The sequence below is a fragment of the Lepisma saccharinum genome, chromosome 2 (genome assembly GCF_977018435.1).
Source record: "Lepisma saccharinum chromosome 2, izLepSacc3.1, whole genome shotgun sequence".
NCBI classification, from domain to species: Eukaryota; Metazoa; Arthropoda; class Insecta; order Zygentoma; family Lepismatidae; genus Lepisma; species Lepisma saccharinum.
The window spans coordinates 126,012,493-126,033,554 of NC_139230.1; the positions used below are offsets into that span (position 1 = coordinate 126,012,493).

Sequence of the window (21,062 nt, forward strand, 5' to 3'; positions counted from 1 at the left end):
GTAGAAATTTAACCCAAGAAATTATTGTTATTTATATATTATTATGTAGGTATTAAATAATAAATACATACCTGCAACGAACGTGTTCTTTAACAGTAACATTTAAAGTTTGTAAGAAATAAGACTATTACTTTTCGTCATTAAAAACTTAAATATACAACACGGCCATGTTTCTCATTGGATAAAGGTGGAAAGTAGAGAGACCAGGGTATAAAATTGTGGGGGAGGGTGAAAAGTACGGGGGGCGCTGGTCCTGCACACGGTTGTTTTCAAAACTGTATCAAATACATTTTGGGAGTGTAAGGAATTAAACTTGTAATTCAGAACATTTATTGTACAAGACTTTATTATTATTTTTTAAATAGCTCTCTCCATTCTTCTCTCTTTCTCATCCCCTCCCCCCTTTCTCTCACTATAATGCATAGTTCAGGAGGTGAATGGAGGCACTCATCCGGCTTGATAATCCAGTTCTTTTAGTGGTCCAATTTCAATCTTGCCACCGGACACCGAAGTTCCTCGATTCGAGTCTCGGCCTGGGTATGAGTGTTCTATAATCAAATTGTCCCGGATTCGATACCTAGTGGAGGCAGATTGGTTCAAATCCGGTGTTAAACTGTAGTTTCAGTCTCACAGTAGCGTTTCTGTGCACAAATTTGCACAAAGCTGAACTCATGTGTTCTTTATGTGTGTCCCTTCATCGATTAAAACTAATCATGAATCATCCTCTTCGGCGCGATTAACCAAAACTGGTAAAAAAATCTACACACCTCATCCTCCGGAAGACTTGTGAGGATGATTTTTTATTTGCTTTATTTTACTTCGCATTTTGTGCCACTTTTGGCTAATTTGCGAAGATGCGGATGAGTGATGATATGACGAAATTGATGAATGGACACTCACAAACAACCATGCCCAGGCCAGGACTCGAACCCGGGACCCCTGATGTCGTAGCGTGATGTGATAACCACTCCGCCACGGGGGCCGGCTTTGTAAGGATGAGGGAAGGCGATGGCTTGGGCAAGTCACGAGGGTGAGGTTAAGTCGCAAAGATGAGAGAGGTTGATTTGAAATGAATACCTCTGGGGTAGATTAAGTAGATAGATTCCGGCTCTTAAAATATTAGATTTCATAATTTCAGTTCTGATATTATCTTAAAATATGTTTATTTTTTTCTGGAAATTTTACAGAGTAGTTTGGTACACTTCACCCCTCATTTTGTAGATTGCAAAATGCATTCAAAACAAGAGAAATGGGCATTAAAATACACAAACTAGAAATACATTTCTACAAAGTTTTATTTTAATCTATGTAGTATTCAACTTTAACATAGACAATGAGAATAATAATAAGCTGAATGGAAAGTCTAAGAGACTGGCAAGAACATACTATGCCTACCATTTGTCCATTGAGAAGCTATCACTACATACGCGTACAATCAATACAAAACGAAGGATTTTATTTGTAGTTCTATTTATAACGCTATAGTTTAAATAAGATAAATTGAAACGTGATTAAACACAGTTTGTTAATTGTCGAACTTGTGAATAGACAACTATATCTTCTGAATGGCAATAAGTGCAGCATGATCTTTGTTCTTTTATTTTTACATCTTTGGATATGGTTTGTCGAACATTCTGTGTAATGTTATAAAACTGCCTGTTTGAACTTTAAAAAAAAAATGGTATTTGCAGGACAATTAATTTTGTTTGCCATCTAAAAGAGGTTTTCACTGCTGACTTTCTGCATCCATGAGCTGCAGCTTCATCCACCAACTACTTCTGGACAAGAGCAAACTGTTCTACATAAATGACATGAATTCTCCATGATGACAGTTTCATTGAGTATCGATGTGAGTGCCAATTAAGTTCAACTGTGTGTTAATGGACTGATTTTTCAGAGAAAGATGGATAAATTCATAGTGAGGAGCAAGAAGTTCACAAACTCAGGTACAGTGTCTAATGATTTTTCCCCAGCCTCGCCATCATCTGAAAACGAGCATCTCCTTGCTGAGGTGAAAGTATTTTCGACACGCAACAATAACACGTCAGCACCCAGTGATATTTCAACATTAGGTGAAGATATAAAACAAGTAAAGTTAAAAGTCTATCCGAGAAAAGATGGAAGAGGATTTAGAGAGGACTGGTTCAAGCAGTATAAATGGCTAGAATATTCACCTTCCAGGGTTGCTGCATTTTGCTATGCATGTAGGCAGTTTAACTCATGCGGTTCAAAAGAGAATGTTTTTACAGTTAGAGGATTTACGAACTGGAAAAATGCTCTTAGCAAAGAGAGAGGTTTTCCAAAGCATTCCACTTCAGATTCCCATCTTGAAGCAATGCAGAAGTGGCAAGAAAAAAGGAACAGGGAATCTAAAGGTTGCTCTGTCTCGATACTTTTTAAAAGGCAGTGTGTTAGAACAAAGAAGATACTACGTAAAATCCATTGCAGAGGTTATTCAGTTTCTGGTGGTAAATGAATTACCATTACGAGGCGATTACAGCTTGGAGGAAAGTGAAGAACGCAGTTTATTTATGAACTTATTTAGTTTGTTTTTGAAAAAAGATGAAAAGCTCAAAGAAGCTAGTAAAATTATGCCAGGAAATGCAACATATACATCCCCAGAAATTCAAAATGAAGTTATAAGCATTATGGCTGAAATGGTTAAACAAGATATTGTAAGTGATGTTCTTTCAGCTGATGTACCATGGTTTAGCCTGCTTGAGGATGGAACAAAAGACAAAACCAACCGTGAGCAGATAGCTATTGGAATTCGTTACGTCAAGGATGGCAAGCCAAATGAATCTCTTCTTTGCATGAAGTCTTCTGAAAAATTGGATGCACAAACGTTTGCAGACTTGACTCTGAAAGAACTGGAAGACTCTGGACTCTCAACTCAAAATGTGTTAAGTCAATGCTATGACGGAGCATCGGCTATGAGTGGCCGTGAAGGCGGAGTTCAAGCATTAATAAAGAAAAGTGCAGGGCGAAATATTCCTTACGTACATTGTGCCAATCACAGTCTTCACCTTGTTGTAATGAAAGCTACAGACTTTGAGGACAGTGTTCCACATTTTTTTCAGCAGTGTGGTACACTTTATTGTTTCCTGAAATGTCATAAGGTGAACAGATTATACAATGGACAGCAGTTGGTGCGATTATTGCCTCAGAGGTGGTCTGGACACTTGCAAATGATCAGAATAATTTACAATAACTTTGACCTTATTCTAGCTGCGCTTGAAGAAGTAAAATCCCAGCGAACACAGTTTGATGGAGAAGACATTGTTCAAAGTGTAGGTCTTTTGAATGTCCTGAAGAAGTTTGAGTTCAGATTTATATTAGTCCTTATGAAAATGGTACTTGAAGCCCTTGAACCTGCAAATAAGTCTTCAATCACGCACTACAAGTTTAGTAGATAGTTCTAATATTATCAAGGCAACTACTGATTTCATATCTGACAAACGTAATGAAGAGACACTAGAAGTGCTTCTAGAAGAATCTAGAACTCTAATAAAGGTAGAAAATAGGAAATATGAGAATGCTCATGATGGTACTGCCGAAAGTTTCTCATCTCTGCTTCCATGCAAGAGACGAAAAGCAAATACGTCATTTTCAGATTTTGTCATCACTGAAAAAATAGGATCAAGTTTCTCTTCAGAAAATTTAAAGAGAATATTTTATTCGGTGATTGATGTTATTGTATGTGAACTTGCTCGCAGATTTTCCAGCAATGAAAAACTGTTAACAGGACTTGAGGCAGCGGAGAACCTTGATTATGATAATTTAAAATATCTTCGAGAATTGGGTGTGTGTGTACCTTCCAAAGAAGAGGTAAAAGTTGTGAAGAACTACTTGCAAAGATTTGATGATCCGTGCATATTTCAGGAAGTTTACAAGCAGAGAACAGCTTTTGAGGACACATACAAGTTGCTAGCAACAGTGAGAACATTTCCTTGTAGTACAGCAATGTGTGAATCTACATTTTCTGTTTTAACCCATATAGATAGCCCAAGAAGGAGGTCAATGTCTACTACCCGACAATCAAAACTCACCTTTCTCGCCTTCGAAAAGAAGAGAACTGAAAACCTTGACCTGGACAAATTTTTACACTGCTTTAACAAAAATAGAACAAGAAGGTTGCAGCTGTTTTGATTATGTATTCTGGAGAACAAACTAAGGCATGATGTAATAAGGAACACAAGAAACTATTGTTTGTATTCGTGTTGAAAATAATACTATATTCGTTGGATGTGTTTGGTGCAGAATGAATTAATATTAAAGTGATGAACATGTTGCACGAGTTAAATGCAAATTTATTACATGAAGAGCTGAAAATTTTTTCCCCCAAGAAAATGTGAAACAGTGACAAAACACAACAGACTGTTGATGTTGATGGAGTTGCTTGTAAAGGAAATTTCAATAGACAAGTGTATAATTAAAGTTGAAAGTGTTGCTGTTGAGATGCTCAATTTTTGTTTCCTTCATATGTCTACTTTTTGGATACATTGATACATGGTGCATAGAGAACTTATTGGGTTAATTAGGAAACAATGTGAGAATGTGATTAGTGTCAAGTGTGATAGTTCAGGAATTCAGGAAGCAGGAGCATAGGAATTCTATTTTTCAAGAATGGGTGAGTACTGTAGCTTCTCTAAATTTTGTTCTTGCTATGTTTCAGTTCATTTGTTAAAATATTGTTAATATGAAATAAGTCATTGCATGGTAGAATATCCATGCACATAATAATTTCATCCACGAGCCGTTACTGAATGCGACTGGCAGCTTGCATTGAAATAAAAAAAAAAGTATCATCTCTGAAAAATAATAATTATTGTTAATGGTGAAAATTGTCTATACATTTGACTCAGTATTATTTTATTTATGCATTAGTGTGTGATATATTTTAAGATAAGTGTGGACTTTCCTTGAACACTACTGTAACTAAGAGCGATACCATGTATTAAAAATTTGCCCCCTCATTGATTAATTTTGCCCCCCCCTAGTAACAAATCCTGGCTACGGGCCTGTCTCCATTCAAAGTCAACTTGGAAGCCTCGTTGGCTGAGAAGAGTAAGAAGAAAGTTATGGGGAAACAGAAACGGAACATCGTTGTTGAAGAAGATGTAGCAAGCAGAAAACGCCAGAAGAAAGTGTACAATTCCCCAGGTTGTAATGAGAAGTACAGCGATCCTCCAGTAGAGGATTGGATCCAGTGTTCCACATGTGACGAGTGGTGGCATGAAAATTGCACCTCGTATGAAACAGGAACCTTTATTTGTGATTTGTGTTACAGATTCCTAACCCAAGTGCAGGACGGTATTCACTGGTGATTTGTGTATCTTTTTATACAAATGTGACTCTCTGTAGAAAGTGCGCATTCTTACCCCAACTTGATCGCAGTCTTACCCCGCGGTGCGGGTAAGTCTACGCATTTGCATGGTCACGGTTTTGTAATTGTTTCATGCAGAAATGTTGTTCATTCAGCTTTCGGAAATTTACTGTGAGTTAGCAAAGGATAGTGCAATGTGTATTGCTTTTTTCATGTCTGTTGTTTCATAGCTTGATAATAAAATTATGAACTCAAACTGCGCAGTCTTGCCCCCACCTTACTCTACGCACTAGAGTAGAACAGACGACGCGACTACAATCTGTGGTCCAAAAAGATTTAATAACAATGCAAAATCACTTGCAGTCAATCTTACAAAGTTTTCGTATCCACTTTGAAGACGTAAGTCTCATCAACGAGTTTCTTTTCGTTAGCAATCTAATCCACCATCTAGGTTCTTTCCGCTTTTTTTTTTTTAACTTCATGGTACGCGCCTGCCATAACCACAAAAACTCGCCATTGCTGTATTGTTCATCTTTACACAAGTTAAATCACCACCAAATTATTACAATAAAAGAGAAGAAACACTGACTACTCTAAATCATTGCACGCGCTACACTGTGGTCCTGCACTCCAGTGTTGTTGTCGAATTGGTGTTTTAAGTCCACTTTATGCACAGTAATGCTAATCGGGACTGGACCTACAGTTTAAAGTGGGATCCGAACCACTTGTGCCTCCACCGGGTATCGAACCCGGGACCCCTTGATTATAAGGCGGCGACGCTACCACTGCGCCATCGGGGAGGCCCGGGCGTATTTTGCAGAAGTAGTTGTGAATTGGAAACTGTGCACTAAATGACGCGCAACATGAGCCGGCACATGTTCCGCGTCATGGGTCTGGAACTTGTCAGAATAGGAACGTAGCTTAACAGAAACAAAAGGCTTTCACTATTTGTATGAATATTAAAGTGATCTCTTTTTTCACACCCTAACATAAATAACTATTTTCAGATTTGAAAACTTAACAGGGATGTAAGGGGTGACCTTTCACGTAGTACACCCAATCGTCAACTTCATTCCACATAGTACACCCTGGACTGCTCTTTGCGGACTAACGAGGCTCTGGCGACTGACTCTATGGCCAGTCTAATTCTGTGTGTTCTGCTTTTTGTCATGTGTGCTGAGTGCCCCTTTGGAGCCTCAGCTTTTAACCTAAGTCAGAATATTTTAATGTTTCAGTTATTCGACATTACAGTTATTTTATTTATGGTAAGGGGCTGGACCCCGTATAACGTGGCGGGTGCAAAATAGCCTAAGTGCTGACGCACCCAAAATTAAAAAAGAAAAATGTAACTGGGAATATAGCTTTAATAAATGCGTATAAATATTTCACCCTTGTTTATATTTATGTACATGTTAATTTTGAAATATTGTGAAGAAATGCAGTAAAATGCTACGTATTCGATTACTAATGTGAGCCACTGTAAATGTTATGTTTTTATTTCATGAACAATGTATGGTCAAACATTACTTTGCAGACCTCCTTGGCGGAGCGGTTAGCACAGCGCAATACGACGCCACATGTCCCGAGTTCGGATCCCAGCCTGTGTATTGTTTTCATTACTTTCTTTGTGATGTCATTTCATCAATTTTGTCATTGCATCACCCATCCTAGTCTTCGCGATTAGCCAAAAGTGGCATAAAACCAAAGTTAAATATAACAAATCAAAATCAAACCTTACTTGGCATGACAAGAATGGATAGGTTATTTTGAAGCTGCTGCTATTAAAAGCAAATTGTATGTAGCTTTCCTAGACAGAAGTTTCAAACACAGAAACTGATTGATTGGATAACGGCTGTGGATTCCTACTCGAGCAGAAAATGTGTTTCCATTTATTACTTACAACAATAGAAGACTGATTTCCCGCTAAATCAAAGAAAACTTGCATTCAGTTACAAATTGACGTGTTGAATGACCTTAACTACAGATTTCTCTCTTCACAAGGATAACATATACACAGTATTTCACAAGTCTCTTTAGTTCGAGCTAGTCGTAGGCCTAATATGAATATAAGCGTCACTTCATTACTTAGTTAAAAAAAAGCGCCAGGCAATCAAAATTCGAGGGTATGCCTGAAATTATTTGTAGTACCTCGTGTATCAAGGGGGCTTTTTAAGTAAAATGAAGAACACATACCACATGCTTTGGTCAATTCAGAGCAGTAGAAACGTAGGCCGAAGTCTTTTAGTGTTCCACTCATACACTAGGTACCAAATATTTCAAGTTCGAGTAGGCGCCTGGGCATGGGTGTTTTTTCTTATTGTAAGCATCCCTTCATAGATTTAATATGATCATCACTCATCTTCATCGTCGCGATTATCTACAAGTGGCAGAAAAACTATATAAAACAAGAAGAATAATACAAAAGTATAACAAACAAAGGAGGATAAAAGGATGAACTGAGTAAATGATATGACGTTTTATAAAATTACTGTTTCTTGAAGAATCCTGTCCTTTGTTACGATTGTATTTGTCACACGTTGCTCAATGTCCACGTCGAATGTCGTTCTTGAAAATTATTTTCATGTCTGCCTATGCTCTTCTTTCAAACGTGGTAGGCGGGCGCTCTGTCTGTTTCTACACCAAAAAGTTTAATGCACCTCCTGTCCAAGAAGACAAGAATTACTGAAAGTAATTTTCAAAATTGTAAGCAGATGAGGGCCTTTGTAAATGATAAAATATACTGTCATTTTATTCGATTAGTTTTGAGAATCACTTTCCATACAATTCTTGACTTCTTGAGTCCAATGGCCCTGTCTAGCTACAGACCAGTTGCACAAACGCGGTTTCGTTTGTTTCGTACAACAATTCCATCTAACATTTCGTTTCTACGTAATTTCTACTTGCTAAAAGTGCCTTTCATATCGCCCCAGGGTGTTGTCTACTCGGATGCTTCGTGACCGAAGGTCACGTGTACAAAGTTTGAAGATTCAAATTTTCCGATTTTGCGTGGTGGTGCTGCTGCTAGGAGCGAACACAAGGGGGAAAAAACCTTGGACGAAAAGTCCCCGCGCAGCTTTCCCTTCTACCCTTCAGCTCGGCCCATAAGGAAGCACGGTCAACTCTCCCCCTCCCCTAAAAGCGGCAGTACGGTGCACAAGAGTCGCGGGTCTGCGCAGGTTTCTTTCCTTGTGGTTCACTTCGCCTTCCCAAGGTCGCGCAGCAAGCAATTATTTTTCGTCTTCCGATAGGAAAAAGCTTGCCTCTCGCTTACGTGGATGAACGCCTGGCACGGATGATTCTTTGGTTGGTCCTTTGTTTCGTCCCTCAGCAACTTAATCTAAGCACGAATCATTCTCATCGCCAAACATACTGTATTTTTTAAATTGATGTAACACATGTAAACTGAGAGAGAGAGAGAGAGAGAGAGAGAGAGAGAGAGAGAGAGAGAGAGAGAGAGAGAGAGAGAGAGAGAGAGAGAGAGAGAGAGAGAGAGAGAGAGAGAGAGAGAGAGAGAGATAAACGTTTTCTTACAAACGTTTGTTTTCATATCGTATAAAGTGAACGCACATGTTAAAATTCATCCTGCATAGATAATCAAATTAGAACAAATCCAGGTAAACTGATTCAGCATGCAGAAGAGATATATTTGTGAATAATACATAGTTAATCAGTAAATTCCGATAACCAGAACTTCTGTCACGCCGAATCTTGTTTACGGATGTTTTCAAACGTTTTGTTTTACAATTTAATGTTTTCACTGACATCCAAAACGAAAATACGTATTATAACTTAATGACTTTCAAGGTGTCAAAATACTGTAATGTTACTATGCTGCCGATCACAATTATGAGGCTTCTTCGAAAACTCCTTCGATAACGGTATTTGCTATTCGTAACTGATATGTGTATTACGTTTTTGAAACAGACTTTTGTGGAGGAAAAGAACTGGAACGTTACAAAAGTAACGAGGACAATTATACGAGAGACCTATGTTATTCTCTCCGGAACACGGCATCGGACACGGTATTGCACAACGAAACGTCTGTATGATACCATACATCAATAACGTTGTTGCTTTGAAGCAAGGAGTGTAACGTGTTTACAGTCGTGGTCTCAATTAATTTACTGGTTAATTATAACGTTACTATCACTTTCCACACACACTAAAGTTACTAGTCAATACGTGATGAACCTGTTTCTTACCTTGTAACGTTACTGGTTGCCGGCAATAGATGTAACGTTAAAGCGTCACCTAACGACCTACTGATTTACAGATCAGTTATGGTTCGGTACCGTTATGCACACCTGTAACGTAATGTTCGATATACCTGAGGTAACGTTTCTGTTTACGAAAAAGGTTCTGTTTCTGGTTGTAACGTAACGGAAACCGTAATTGAAAATACAGCTTCATTTCGTTACGTTAAGACTCCTTACACCAGGTTTCTTTTGGAATGTAAATAGAAAATTTACTAGGAAAATTTTGCAATACACCTTTCATTTTTAAAATCTTTCAAAAGCTTTTCTTCACACACTATAAACTTCATTCTTCAAAACCAGTCGTCTAACCAACTCTTCCATATTTCCTCAGGGAACTGGGTACATTTGTCATCCCACGTCTTTAGAAGGTTCTCTTCTCCTTTCAGCCTGTTATTGACTTGAGGAAATAGTGCAGAGTCGTATGGCGCGAGGTCTGCACCGTAGGGAGGATGCTCCAGCACTTTCAGCCCAGTATGTGCCAAATACTAGATGCAAACTTTGGAACTGTGGCAGTGACGTGCGGTGAAGTCGACCCTTGGGGTAGCAATCAGTGGCGTGCTCAAGGGGTGGTAGGGTTGGTGTGGGTCACACTCTTCCCCTCTTTAGGGCCCAGTCTTCCTAAAAAAGAATGTCAACAGGAAAAGATTGCAAAATGATGAATATCAATGAGTACTAAAAAAATACTACACGTAAACCGAACCCACATTCGAAAATAAAATACCATTTTGATTTCACCACTAAGCCAGAGATCTGGGTTCGAATCTCGGCTTGGCCATGGGTATTCTTTGTGTGTCCCTTTATCAATTTTATCGTATTATCTTAGCGATTAGCCAAAAGTGGGGGAAAAGCAAAGTAAAATCAAGCAATCAATCAATGATTTGATTTAATTTTTGTTACTTAGCGTCGCTTTTTTGTCACAATTGGTTAATTGCGAAGATGATACGATAAAATTAATGAAGGGACAAACACAAAGAACACCCAGGCCCAGGTCGGGGTTCGAACCCGGAACTCCTGGTGTCGTAGCGCGCTGTGATAACCACTCCCCCACGGTTGGTTGATTTGGTGTTTTTAAGTCCACTTATGCACAGAAACGAAACGGGTAACATAACACACTTTTTTGTAGTTTCTTCAATAATATTCATTTGGCTTTTTGAGTTCTGAGAAATTTTTCATTCCAAATTATTTCATTATTCACTGCAGAGTACAACACACAGGACAAGAATGCGCACTGATCAAGGGTTCGAATCCTAGCCTGGATTATTCATATGAGATCCCTTCATCAATTTCATATCATCATTCATTCTCATTTTTGCGATAACCAAATGTGGCAGAAAAGCTAAGTAAACTAAACTAAACCAAACCTGCACTTTAGTGTGGACGAGTGTTTTTGAGAGCTTTAACTACTCTGAGCAAGGCACTCCTCGGTGTGACACTTCGCGGTGACTGTCTTGTGTGTTAATAGCACCACTTGCTCCACAACTCCCCTTACAATAAAGGAGGCCATAATTATCTTTATGAAATGAGATTTTTGCACAGACACGGGCGTGTTTTCATCTTTGAAGACCCATACTTTTTCTTGGGTTTTAGTGGGAATGTCATAATAGTAAACTAGGTTCCATCGCCTGTTAAGATGCTGTTGACGTAGCGAGATGTTGCATTTTCCTAAACACGCTTCAACTTGTCACAACGTGCGACCTTCTTTTGCACCATATTGCAAAACTTTCCTAGTACACTTTGTATCAATTTCAAATCTTTTAAATTATTTCTTTTATGCGAATGCATCAAATATAAGCAATATGGGTGTGTTATAATAAATGCATTTTATAAAGGAAAGGGTAAGTGTTAACTTCATGATATCCTTTCCATACCATGCTATTGCTTTTAAAATTTAAGCGGCAGTAAAAATAAATGCCATTTTTTAACCGTGAAGCTAGTTGGGATTGCTTACATTAAGGACAGAAGATACAATTTTTCGATGTCTTGTAGCATCGAAACAAGAACTGGGCGAGCAAATAGTTAAGAAAAGTTGTTCTCCTTAATGTCATCTACACACTGTGAAAATTGCCGTTACAGGGTCGGACCGTGTGTTTATAGGTTCAAGAAAATGACGCTACGATACCAGAGGTCCGGGGTTCGAATCCCGGTTCGGACATGGATGTTTGCTCAAAAATGGGAAAACAGAAAATGTAAAAAATTACAACCTGAGAAAAGTGAATAACAGGGCTTACTACGGCTTAGTTTTCCTAAAAAAAAAAAATAAGTGTACGGCGTTTGACTGCCACGTGGGAGAACCGGGATAGATTCCTGGGGTGGCTGATCAAAGATCTGATTTTTGCGGGTCTTGTCCGCATAAAACAGCTCCGGGGCTCACCCAGCCTCAAATCAATGTGTACCTGGGAGGCAACCCTGGATATTAAAGGCATGCTGGAGCATGGTGCTGATCACATCACCTTCAATTTGGCCGAGATCGAGATTGTGTGGGGATCTATCCCCACTTCCCCTAAATGTCTTCATGGCACGGTGCTATATACAGGGAACTTTACCATTTTCTTTTTACGTTTTTTCTTAAATAAAATTTTGTCAACTCTTCTGTTGTGGAGTGGATTTTTCCTAATTTTATTCACCTTAAGCCATTTTGTGACTGACAGAAATCGCTATGGTCATAAAAAACTTTTATTTTGTGTTTCTACACTTTGGTGGAGATAGGCAGCCGTGAGCCCTTCTCCCCCCACCCCCGATGGCGCAGTGGTAGCGTCGTCGCCTTGTAATCAAGGGGTCCCGCGTTCGATTCCCGGTGGAGGCACATGGTGGTTCGGATTTCACTTTAAACTGTAGGTCATGTCCAGATTAGCCTTACTGTGCATAAAGTTGACTTAAACACCAAATCCATAGGCACCCGTGAGACCTCACGCAGCGAGGATTGAGTGTGGTGGAGGCCGCCCCTTATATAGTTGGTTTCATAATAGTCATTAAGGAACATATTTTTCATAATGTAAAGAGAATTCTCAAATTCCACTGTATGCAACTTAATATGAAATGACACCTTAATTAAAAAAGTCATTGATCAATCAAGGGGTTCTTGTTTGTTTGTTGGATATCAAAGAAGTGTTTTCAACAATAAAATAATACAATTGATACCAGTGGCGGCGATTAGGTGGGCGGTTGCCCCCACTTTTATGCCAATTTTGCTTCGCAAAACTGTTCTTGCCCCCCCCCCCCACCCAGCTTTGGGACCAAATCGCCGCCACTGATTCACACAATATTTTGCAAATTGGTTAACGTAACCAGTAAGCCAACATTTTCTGTAGTGATGTAAGTCTCTCCCCTTTGAAGCAAATAGGATCAGTCGTAGACTAAGAGTTTTAATGTACAAAAAAAGTAAGACGTTGTACGTTACACATTCTTACAGTATTCATTAAAGTGTAGATAAAGTGTAACCATTATTATTTAATTAATTCGATTTTTCTTGCTTAACACAACACATTGGTGTTATTGAATTCTTGTTAGATTCGTTTATGCGTAAAACTCTTGCATACTCGGAACTAGAGGGAAACATTATGAAGCAAGATTTATAAAAGACTCCCTTAATTTTGAAGGGAGGCTCAAAACTGTTGGTACATGTTAATCGTCTATTAACATTATCGACCTGCAATCTAGTTGCCTCAGATTCAATTTTCGGTGGCGGCACATTTCAAGTAGATACAGTCCCGATTAGCCTATTTATCTGAAATTTTATTTGATGTTGCTGAAGTTTTTTTAGTTCGTTGGATTTTCACGATATCAATTTCCGGTCAGTTATTGCTTTGTGTGTGTGGGGGGGGGGGTGCGCGTGCTCCTGTGTACCCTACTATATCTGCCAATGTGACACAATATATTAAAACTTTGCCCCCTCTAGGATTGACTTTGCCCCCCCCCCCCACTACTAAGAATTCTTGACTACGGGCTTGGGTAAACTTGTCCCAGGATATTTTTACCCAGTTTCACTAGAAAGCCACGTAATAGCTAACTTTCTTGGTAAGGGGTAAACTTGTCCTAGGATATTTTACCCCCTTTCACCACAAAACCATGTAATAACTATCCTCTGTTTAGGGGTAATCTTGTCCTAGGTCATTTTTACCCTCATTCAGGACGGAAGATCATGAATAGAGACCGGATGTTTAGGCCCTAAAAACATATAAAATAGGCAGGCAAATAAGCACTTATAATTTTCAAAATAGGCAGTTAAATAGGCATTAAAATACAAATAGGCAATAAAAAAGGCAATGAAATTTAACTCAAAATAATGAATATAGACATACAAAAAGAAATAGGTCTTTAAATAATATAGAAACATATAACATTCTTTATAGTTGCTTAAAATAAACCAGGAGCTGATCATTCGAGACAGCAGTCCAATATTGTACTTAATAAATTACTGCAAACAGGAGTCACGCCAGCCCAAGATTTTCCATTGTATAATGGCTACGCACAATAGTCTGACAAAAGAAATTGTTGGCTACTTCCAACCAGTACGCAAATTATTTAAATATACAATTTATCACTGCACACAGGGTTACTCCAGTTAAAAAATTTACACTATATATTCCACACAACAGTTCGAATTAAGAAACTGTTTAAATGCATTTAAAGTTTGTACTGTACGGTTTGGCAGTCTCTGAATAAGAAGCACTAATTGCGGTTGCACATCACAGCAAGGTATTTCTTCAGGTGATCAACCGACAAGTTGTCTGCGATCGGACAACACATTTTTTAGAATTGAAAAAGATCTTTCAACCTCCGCAGATGTTACCGGAGCATACTTAAAGCACGCAAGAACATGTGGATCTAACTCAGTTTGTATATTTTCACCTTTCAGAACTTGTTGAATTGCCCTTAATTTGTCCAAGTCCTTATTAGCTGCAATAACTCGCTAACTGTTATTTTTAAATTTCTTGGAACAGGAAATTGTATGCACAGAGTTCAGTCATGTCCCAATTTTAAAGAAAATGCCTAAAATAGGCAATATCTGGCATTTATGAAATATAGGCAATATCGTATGAAATAGGCAAAATAGGCAAAATTAAATTGCCTTTAAATGAAGCTAATCCCTCCCCCCTGGCCTTTGCAACATTAGTTTTCATCATATATCTAACAGGAAGGAATAGGCATTTTGCCTAACATCCGGTCTCTAATCATGAAAGTTGTTTTATTGGAGGGTGGTTCAGTCCTAGGATATTTTACCGGGGGGGGGGGGTAATTCTGTTCTTGGATATTTTTACCGAGGGGGGTAAGAATTTCCGGTGGTAAAGATGTCCTGTTACACCGGCACGGGTGATCTTTACGAGTGTCCTATCATAAAATTTAATCAAATCATCACTAATCCTCGCGATCAGCCAAAAATGGCAGAAAAGCAATGCTAAATACCAAAAATGTAATACGGGGTCTGTCAGAGTATCACATCGTAAATTACCTCGGAATAGATTTCGATGTGCAAAGTAACATAAAATTTGTTCAGAGACGAGAAAAAGAAACAGTAATTCCCTCACAAAATGTGGCCGCTGATGTTTCTTTAAAGTGATTTTCGTCATTGCGGTGCAATGCTTAACGTAGCGTGTTTCGAATTTTGGGTAATGTATTATACGTATAATTCGAATGTTGTAATGTAGCTTTGAAACATGGACGAGGGGTGCCATGGAAGACAGCAAATTAAGTGGTCTCAATTTCATATTCTATGCATCGTGGAAAAGTACGAAAAGACTGCTGAAAGTGATAGTTTTATGGAAAGGAGAAAGTCGAATCCAGTTTCTATTTAAATAGTGGACTAAAGTCTGAACCTGACACAAGGGCAAGGTATGAAACCTAACTCTGCCTGTCCCAGTGCTATAGGTCTCGCACCACAACTTGAGCTCCAGGGAGAAAGTATTAGTTTACCGCGGAGGCAGTGACAACCCTCATAATCAGTTCTCCTGCTCTTCAAAAGCAGCGTTTGCAACTACACTAACTTCTTGCTATTCCCACTGTTACCAGAATGCCTCTGATAACAAAGAGCATTTCTTAGCAAAGCTGTGTATACACTACGTTGTTTTAGTTGACAATAAAGTATATCGACCTTCTAGCCTATTACAGCAATGTTTGCTTTGTACGCAATGCTGCGAGGTCCTCTTTCCCCTCCCATTTCATTCTCTCCCGTTCTTGGAAATAAAGCAACTGAACTACAAACAGTTTCGTAGGACCGCATATGATTCACTGATTGATGATCAGAAGCAAAGTAAGACCACATATGATTAAAAACTGTTTCCTGTGAATTATTGAAAAAACTGGACCGAAACTAAGTTAATACATGTATATTATCTTTTCATTTATTAGCGCACACGCACTGTATATGTTGTCATCTGTTTTCTTTTTGTGATTTTCTTTGTGTGGTAGTAGTTTTTCTTTATAGTTTCTTTTTATGTTATTTTACTTATGTAGTGTCTTATAATCTTCATGTATAATAATGTACCTAGGTACTTTGCTACATTTTTCTTTGTCGGGTTAGGTGGTAGATCAGCATTTGCTGAACCTCGCCCAAGAATAAAGACCATTGAATTGAAAAACGTCTCTCCATCGCTCTGACATCATCAATGCGTATATACGTTATGGAATTCTTGATATATTTTCTTTATCTAAGGGCTTCAAATAATTTACTTGCGAAAGACCACAGGAAACTGTGCTACGTCAATGGCTTCAATTTTTGATTTGGTGGTAGAGGTCCTACAACGTCCTTGTCACTGCCACGTTTTGGCATGTGATATTTTTCTGAAAAATCCTGAAGTTGACGGGTGCCACCGTTCCCGAGATATATCATATCGAAAATATCCAATATGGCTGACTATTTTTAATATGGTGGCCATCAGCACGCAGATGGCAATTGGCTACCAGACTGAACATGTCTCAAGTGGTATAACAATTGATTCTACAAAGTCTCTTGCTTCTATCGAAAAATCAATGATTCCGGACTTAACCGCCGGACTGTGATACACTTTTTGGTGCTGTCCTCCAGTTGGAGACAATTTTATGGCGCACCTTTAATTAAAATATTAAAACTTATCATTTTAAAGCTTATAAATTAGGCTACAACTTTTATTCGAATCAATTTCTTGTCATTTAATTTGTTCAAAAGTTACATGACAAAAACTTCAGAAAGTACTAGAGAAAATTCACTTTTTAAAGATTACTTTTAAAATTACGGCTAAACCACCAACATTATCGAAAACGTGAACAGAATCATTTTTGTATCCCATCTAATGCGGATTGAGACTGAAAAAAGATTACCTGCCTACGATGATTGGTTACGGAGATATAGGTCAATAACTGAGAACTTGCGAAATTTGTTTGGGGAGCTGTGGGGAAACACCCCGAGGAGCGGCGGGGACTTTTCGGATTTTACTAGTAGTGTTCTAAGAACTGACCAAAATTCAGCTTTTACGGAATTATTCCAGACATTGGCATTCCTTTTGTCCTTCATTGACTGGGCTACTAGCAGGGACGAATAAACATGGCATGAGAGAGGATTCGACAGCATACGAGAATGCAATGTTGAAAGCCAAGGGGAAGGTGAAACTATCAGTGGACAGGAGGGGGAGAGGTGGTAGAAATATGTAGGATGGAGCTTAAGCAAAAATATATTTGAGAATAAAGTACAACACTTCCGTTAGATTTTTTTATTGTGCCCTTCAATGCCCTTTCATAAAAAGTAGCTATTTTAAATAATTAATAAAACTATACAATTTCATGGAATTGTTTAAATAAATGTGTAAATACATTGAAAGTACACCATTGACAGTAAGGGCAAGCATCTTACGTCGCACGGACACTTAGCGACGAAATCGCGACTTTCCAGGTGGAAAGAATTGAGTGGAATTAGAGTAAGTACACCTTCATTGAGACAATTTGTCTCTTAGTCTCTCGCAGTTTGACATACCACGCCGAAGGAGATGAGATATTCGTTGTGTTCCCTGTTTGAATCACTCCCTAGTTTTCGTGTTCAATCTATCAAAGCGACTCTACTTTTGAATCACTCTATTCGCTTCAAGTGCGCAATGCTCAAAGAAGAGCAATGCTCAAACAAGCAAGATAAGAGATAATGATACTGAATAGTGAATACGCAGATTTTGAAGAACATCAAAATTAAAATGTTAAAAATCTCGTTAGAAAGAAGTCTATAAAAGTTATAGCAAAATTTTACTCAAAAGCTTGTGACCTCTCGCCTAAAACTCTTTAATTTGTGGAATTTTGAAAACCGTGGAAATATTTTCTTTGGATTAAATGGTAGAACGTGAAAATACTACATCCTACCTAGTCCCTGTATTTTAGTAATTTCTTTCGGTGTAACTCAGTTTTTAATTTCATTACCAGTGGCTTCGCGTGCGGTTCGCATACAAGTGTTCACAATAATGTTTTTGTACTGAATGCAGGTTTACTCCTCTCCCTTGTAACTTAATCTTAAATTGAAAGAGTGAGAATAACAGTTCAATTTATTTTCAAGTTTCCCTCCCAAAATCACGCTATATTTGAAGTAATACAAGGACCTAAGGGAAATTGTCCCTCTCCCCCTTAAATTCCGCCAGGTTTAGCGAATTCTCGCTAAAGTTTGCAACTATGTAGCACAGACCTTTGTCCCCCTAGACATGCCTTGTATATGCTGCACTCTAGTGCCGAATGTAAGAAGTATTGCCGCTTGCATCAGTGTTCGCACAAGGAAATGGAACATCTTTGGGGTATAGTGGCCAACAGCCCCTTAGCTGTCAACTCTATGCAACACGCACAGCAATTGTGTTCAACGCCCTCCGTGGAACACCGTGAGAGTCTGTTACCAACTATCTAGAAAGTTAATCAGACGTGAAAGAAGTCGTATCAGAGTAAATTGTGTACATCAAACAGTATTTTTTCGAATAAATATACGTATGTATGTATGTGTGTGTGTGTGTGTGTGTGTGCATTTAATATGTACGTAATTTAAGACATACATGAGTGTTCATGTACTCATGCGAACATTATCAGGCCTGTTCATTACTCTGTTCGAATATAAACTGAACCTCATTGTGGAAAACAAGAATGAATGAATGAACGAACGTTCTCGCCACTAAAGATTCCGGAATACAATCCCTGCCTGGAATCGCGGTTTTTGGTGTACCTTCAATTTAATTTCTCATCGACAAATTTGTCCTACCAGCAATTTGCCGGCCTTCCTGGCGGAGTGGTAAGCACAGCGCGCTGCGACGCCAGAGATCCCGGATTCGAATCCCAGCCTGAACATGGGTGTTCTTTACAAATGTCCTCTCATCATCAATTTTGTCACTAATCTTCGCGATTTTCCAAAAGTGGCAGATAGTCTAAGTAAAATGAACCAAATAGATAACCAACAAACCGCAATTTAATAAATGAATACGTTATAGGTAATGTAAACTGTTCGTGCAGAGGTACAATCAACGGAATAAAATTAATTTTGCTTTCCGTATTACAGCGTGACAATGGAAGCACGAAAGGTTGCAGTTAGGAGGAAGCTGTGCGCACTGGAGGGTCGAGTGAAGGATATCAACATGCACATGAAGGGGATTACCAGATGCAACAATACAAGATGCCAGGAGTCCCTTGAAGCTCAGGGAAGGAAGGTCAACGCCATGAAACTAGAATTAAACCAGGTCAAGGATGAAATTAAGAAGCAAAAACAAATACTGAAAGGTGAGGACTTAAAGTTAGTTTTACTAATAACTAGTGCACGGAAAAGTACTTAAAATGCACTTGGCGGCAATCTATACTGCTGGAAAATGAAAACCGGACACTTTAATATTTGACATCTGAATTGCAATAACAGCTCGCAGGTATATTACAGAATGTTCGGCAGATCATGTAGTACCATATGCACCATTCATAGGCTCGGACTTTGTTTATGCATTCGTACTTAATTCAGTTTCTGCAACATTTAGTTAGCCCTTGTACCAGAGCTTTTATCGACACATTGCGTTATCACAAAAAATGCAAGTGTCCGGTTTTTTTTTTTGTCCAGCAGTATAGTTTCAAAACTGCTCGGATTATTTTCCAGAACTGGGGAGGCACTGACAGTTTACTTTTCCTTGGTAGATAAGGTTTAGCAGACTGCTGGGACAAAAGTAGCGAAAAGAGGGGGGAGGGGAAGCAACTGACCCCCCTTCATTTGTCTGTAATGACTATCACTCGGGTAAGGTCAACAAATAAAATTACGAAAAACTAAAAACAATGTTAAGCCAATTATCTACTAAAGAAATAAACCTTAACGCTAGGTGCGACAATTCTAATCCCTTTTGACCTATTCAGTCACGTCGGGTGCCCTGTTCGATTATGAGTTGAAAGTGGGCCAGCTGAAGTGGAGTGAAGTGATTCAGAATTCCTACACTCAATCCGTAGACTGAATGACGTAATATCTGTTCTGTGCCATCTATTGACCTTTAAAAAAAAAAAAAAAAAGGTAAAAGTGCTCCCCTGTGCTTAGCACCACGCCATGAAGGTGTGGGGGTAACGCCCCACACTTTCTTGATCCGGTCATGAGTGGGGGTGATGTGATCTGCATCACGCCCCTGACCGCCTTTACCCCCCAGGGTTTCCCCCCAAGTACCCATGTCATTCGACGTTGGGTGGGCGCCGGGGCCGCTTCCAACGTTAGAAAGTTCCCAGATTTGAACCGGCCGGGGATCGAACCCGGGACCTTGAGCATGGTAGTCAGACGCGTTACAGACTGAGCTACCGCGGCCACTCTATAGACCTTTACATTAACCAAACCTTTCTTATTTTCAGCGAGAAACGCAAAAAATATACACAGCGCTATAACATGCATGTCAAACTCTTGATCCACTCTGCTGACTTACGTGGCGGACTGGTGAGCCGAGCTCGGTACGTCGCCAGGGACCCCGGGTTCGGATCCAGGCCGCCTGGGAATAGGTGTTCTTTAGGGGTGTCCCTTCATCAATTTCATCATATCACTCATTGTGTTCGAGATTTTCTGCCAAAAGTGGCAGAAAAGGGAAGAAAATAAACAAAAGCATTCAATCTATCAGTCTCAATCCCCTCCGAACCTTTTCTCATACGTAGCACCAAAAATGTTTCGACATGAGCTCCCTCCCCCATTTTCTTAAACATAACTCAGGTAATGGCCGTTAATATATTTTTAGAACAGAACAAGATAAGCACGAACGATTTCCAGATTACGCGAGTTTCATGAAGAGAAATTTGTAAAAAGGTAGATCAATCAGTTAACATGCAGGCCTCACCGATGTTGTAGTAATAACGTCGTCCCTTGCAAACGAGGAACCCTGGTTTCGATGTGGGCGCACTTTTTTCGGATGTCACTTTAACCTGTAGGTTCAGTCCCGATTTGTCGGTCAGCATAAGAAGTAGACTGAAACTAAACCCAAACAAAAAAAAAATATCTACTGCAATTATTAAAATTAATATGTGCCAAAGTTTGCAATTGTTAGACATTTTAA

General features: G+C 39.0%; 2 protein-coding genes across 2 annotated transcripts in view; both read left to right on the forward strand.

The window, feature by feature from the left end:
- Positions 1–21,062, forward strand: part of LOC145984488 (uncharacterized) — a 53,117-nt gene that overhangs the window by 15,181 nt on the left and 16,874 nt on the right. Inside the window, exon 2 of the mRNA XM_083118145.1 lies at positions 19,067–19,284. Coding sequence (XP_082974271.1) covers positions 19,074–19,284 — 211 coding nt within the window. The 5' untranslated portion in view covers positions 19,067–19,073. The remainder of the gene's footprint in view (positions 1–19,066; positions 19,285–21,062) is intronic.
- Positions 2,649–3,416, forward strand: LOC145983631 (zinc finger MYM-type protein 6-like). The gene has a single exon (XM_083116695.1). It carries the CDS (start codon positions 2,649–2,651, stop codon positions 3,414–3,416), a length of 768 nt encoding a protein of 255 aa, XP_082972821.1.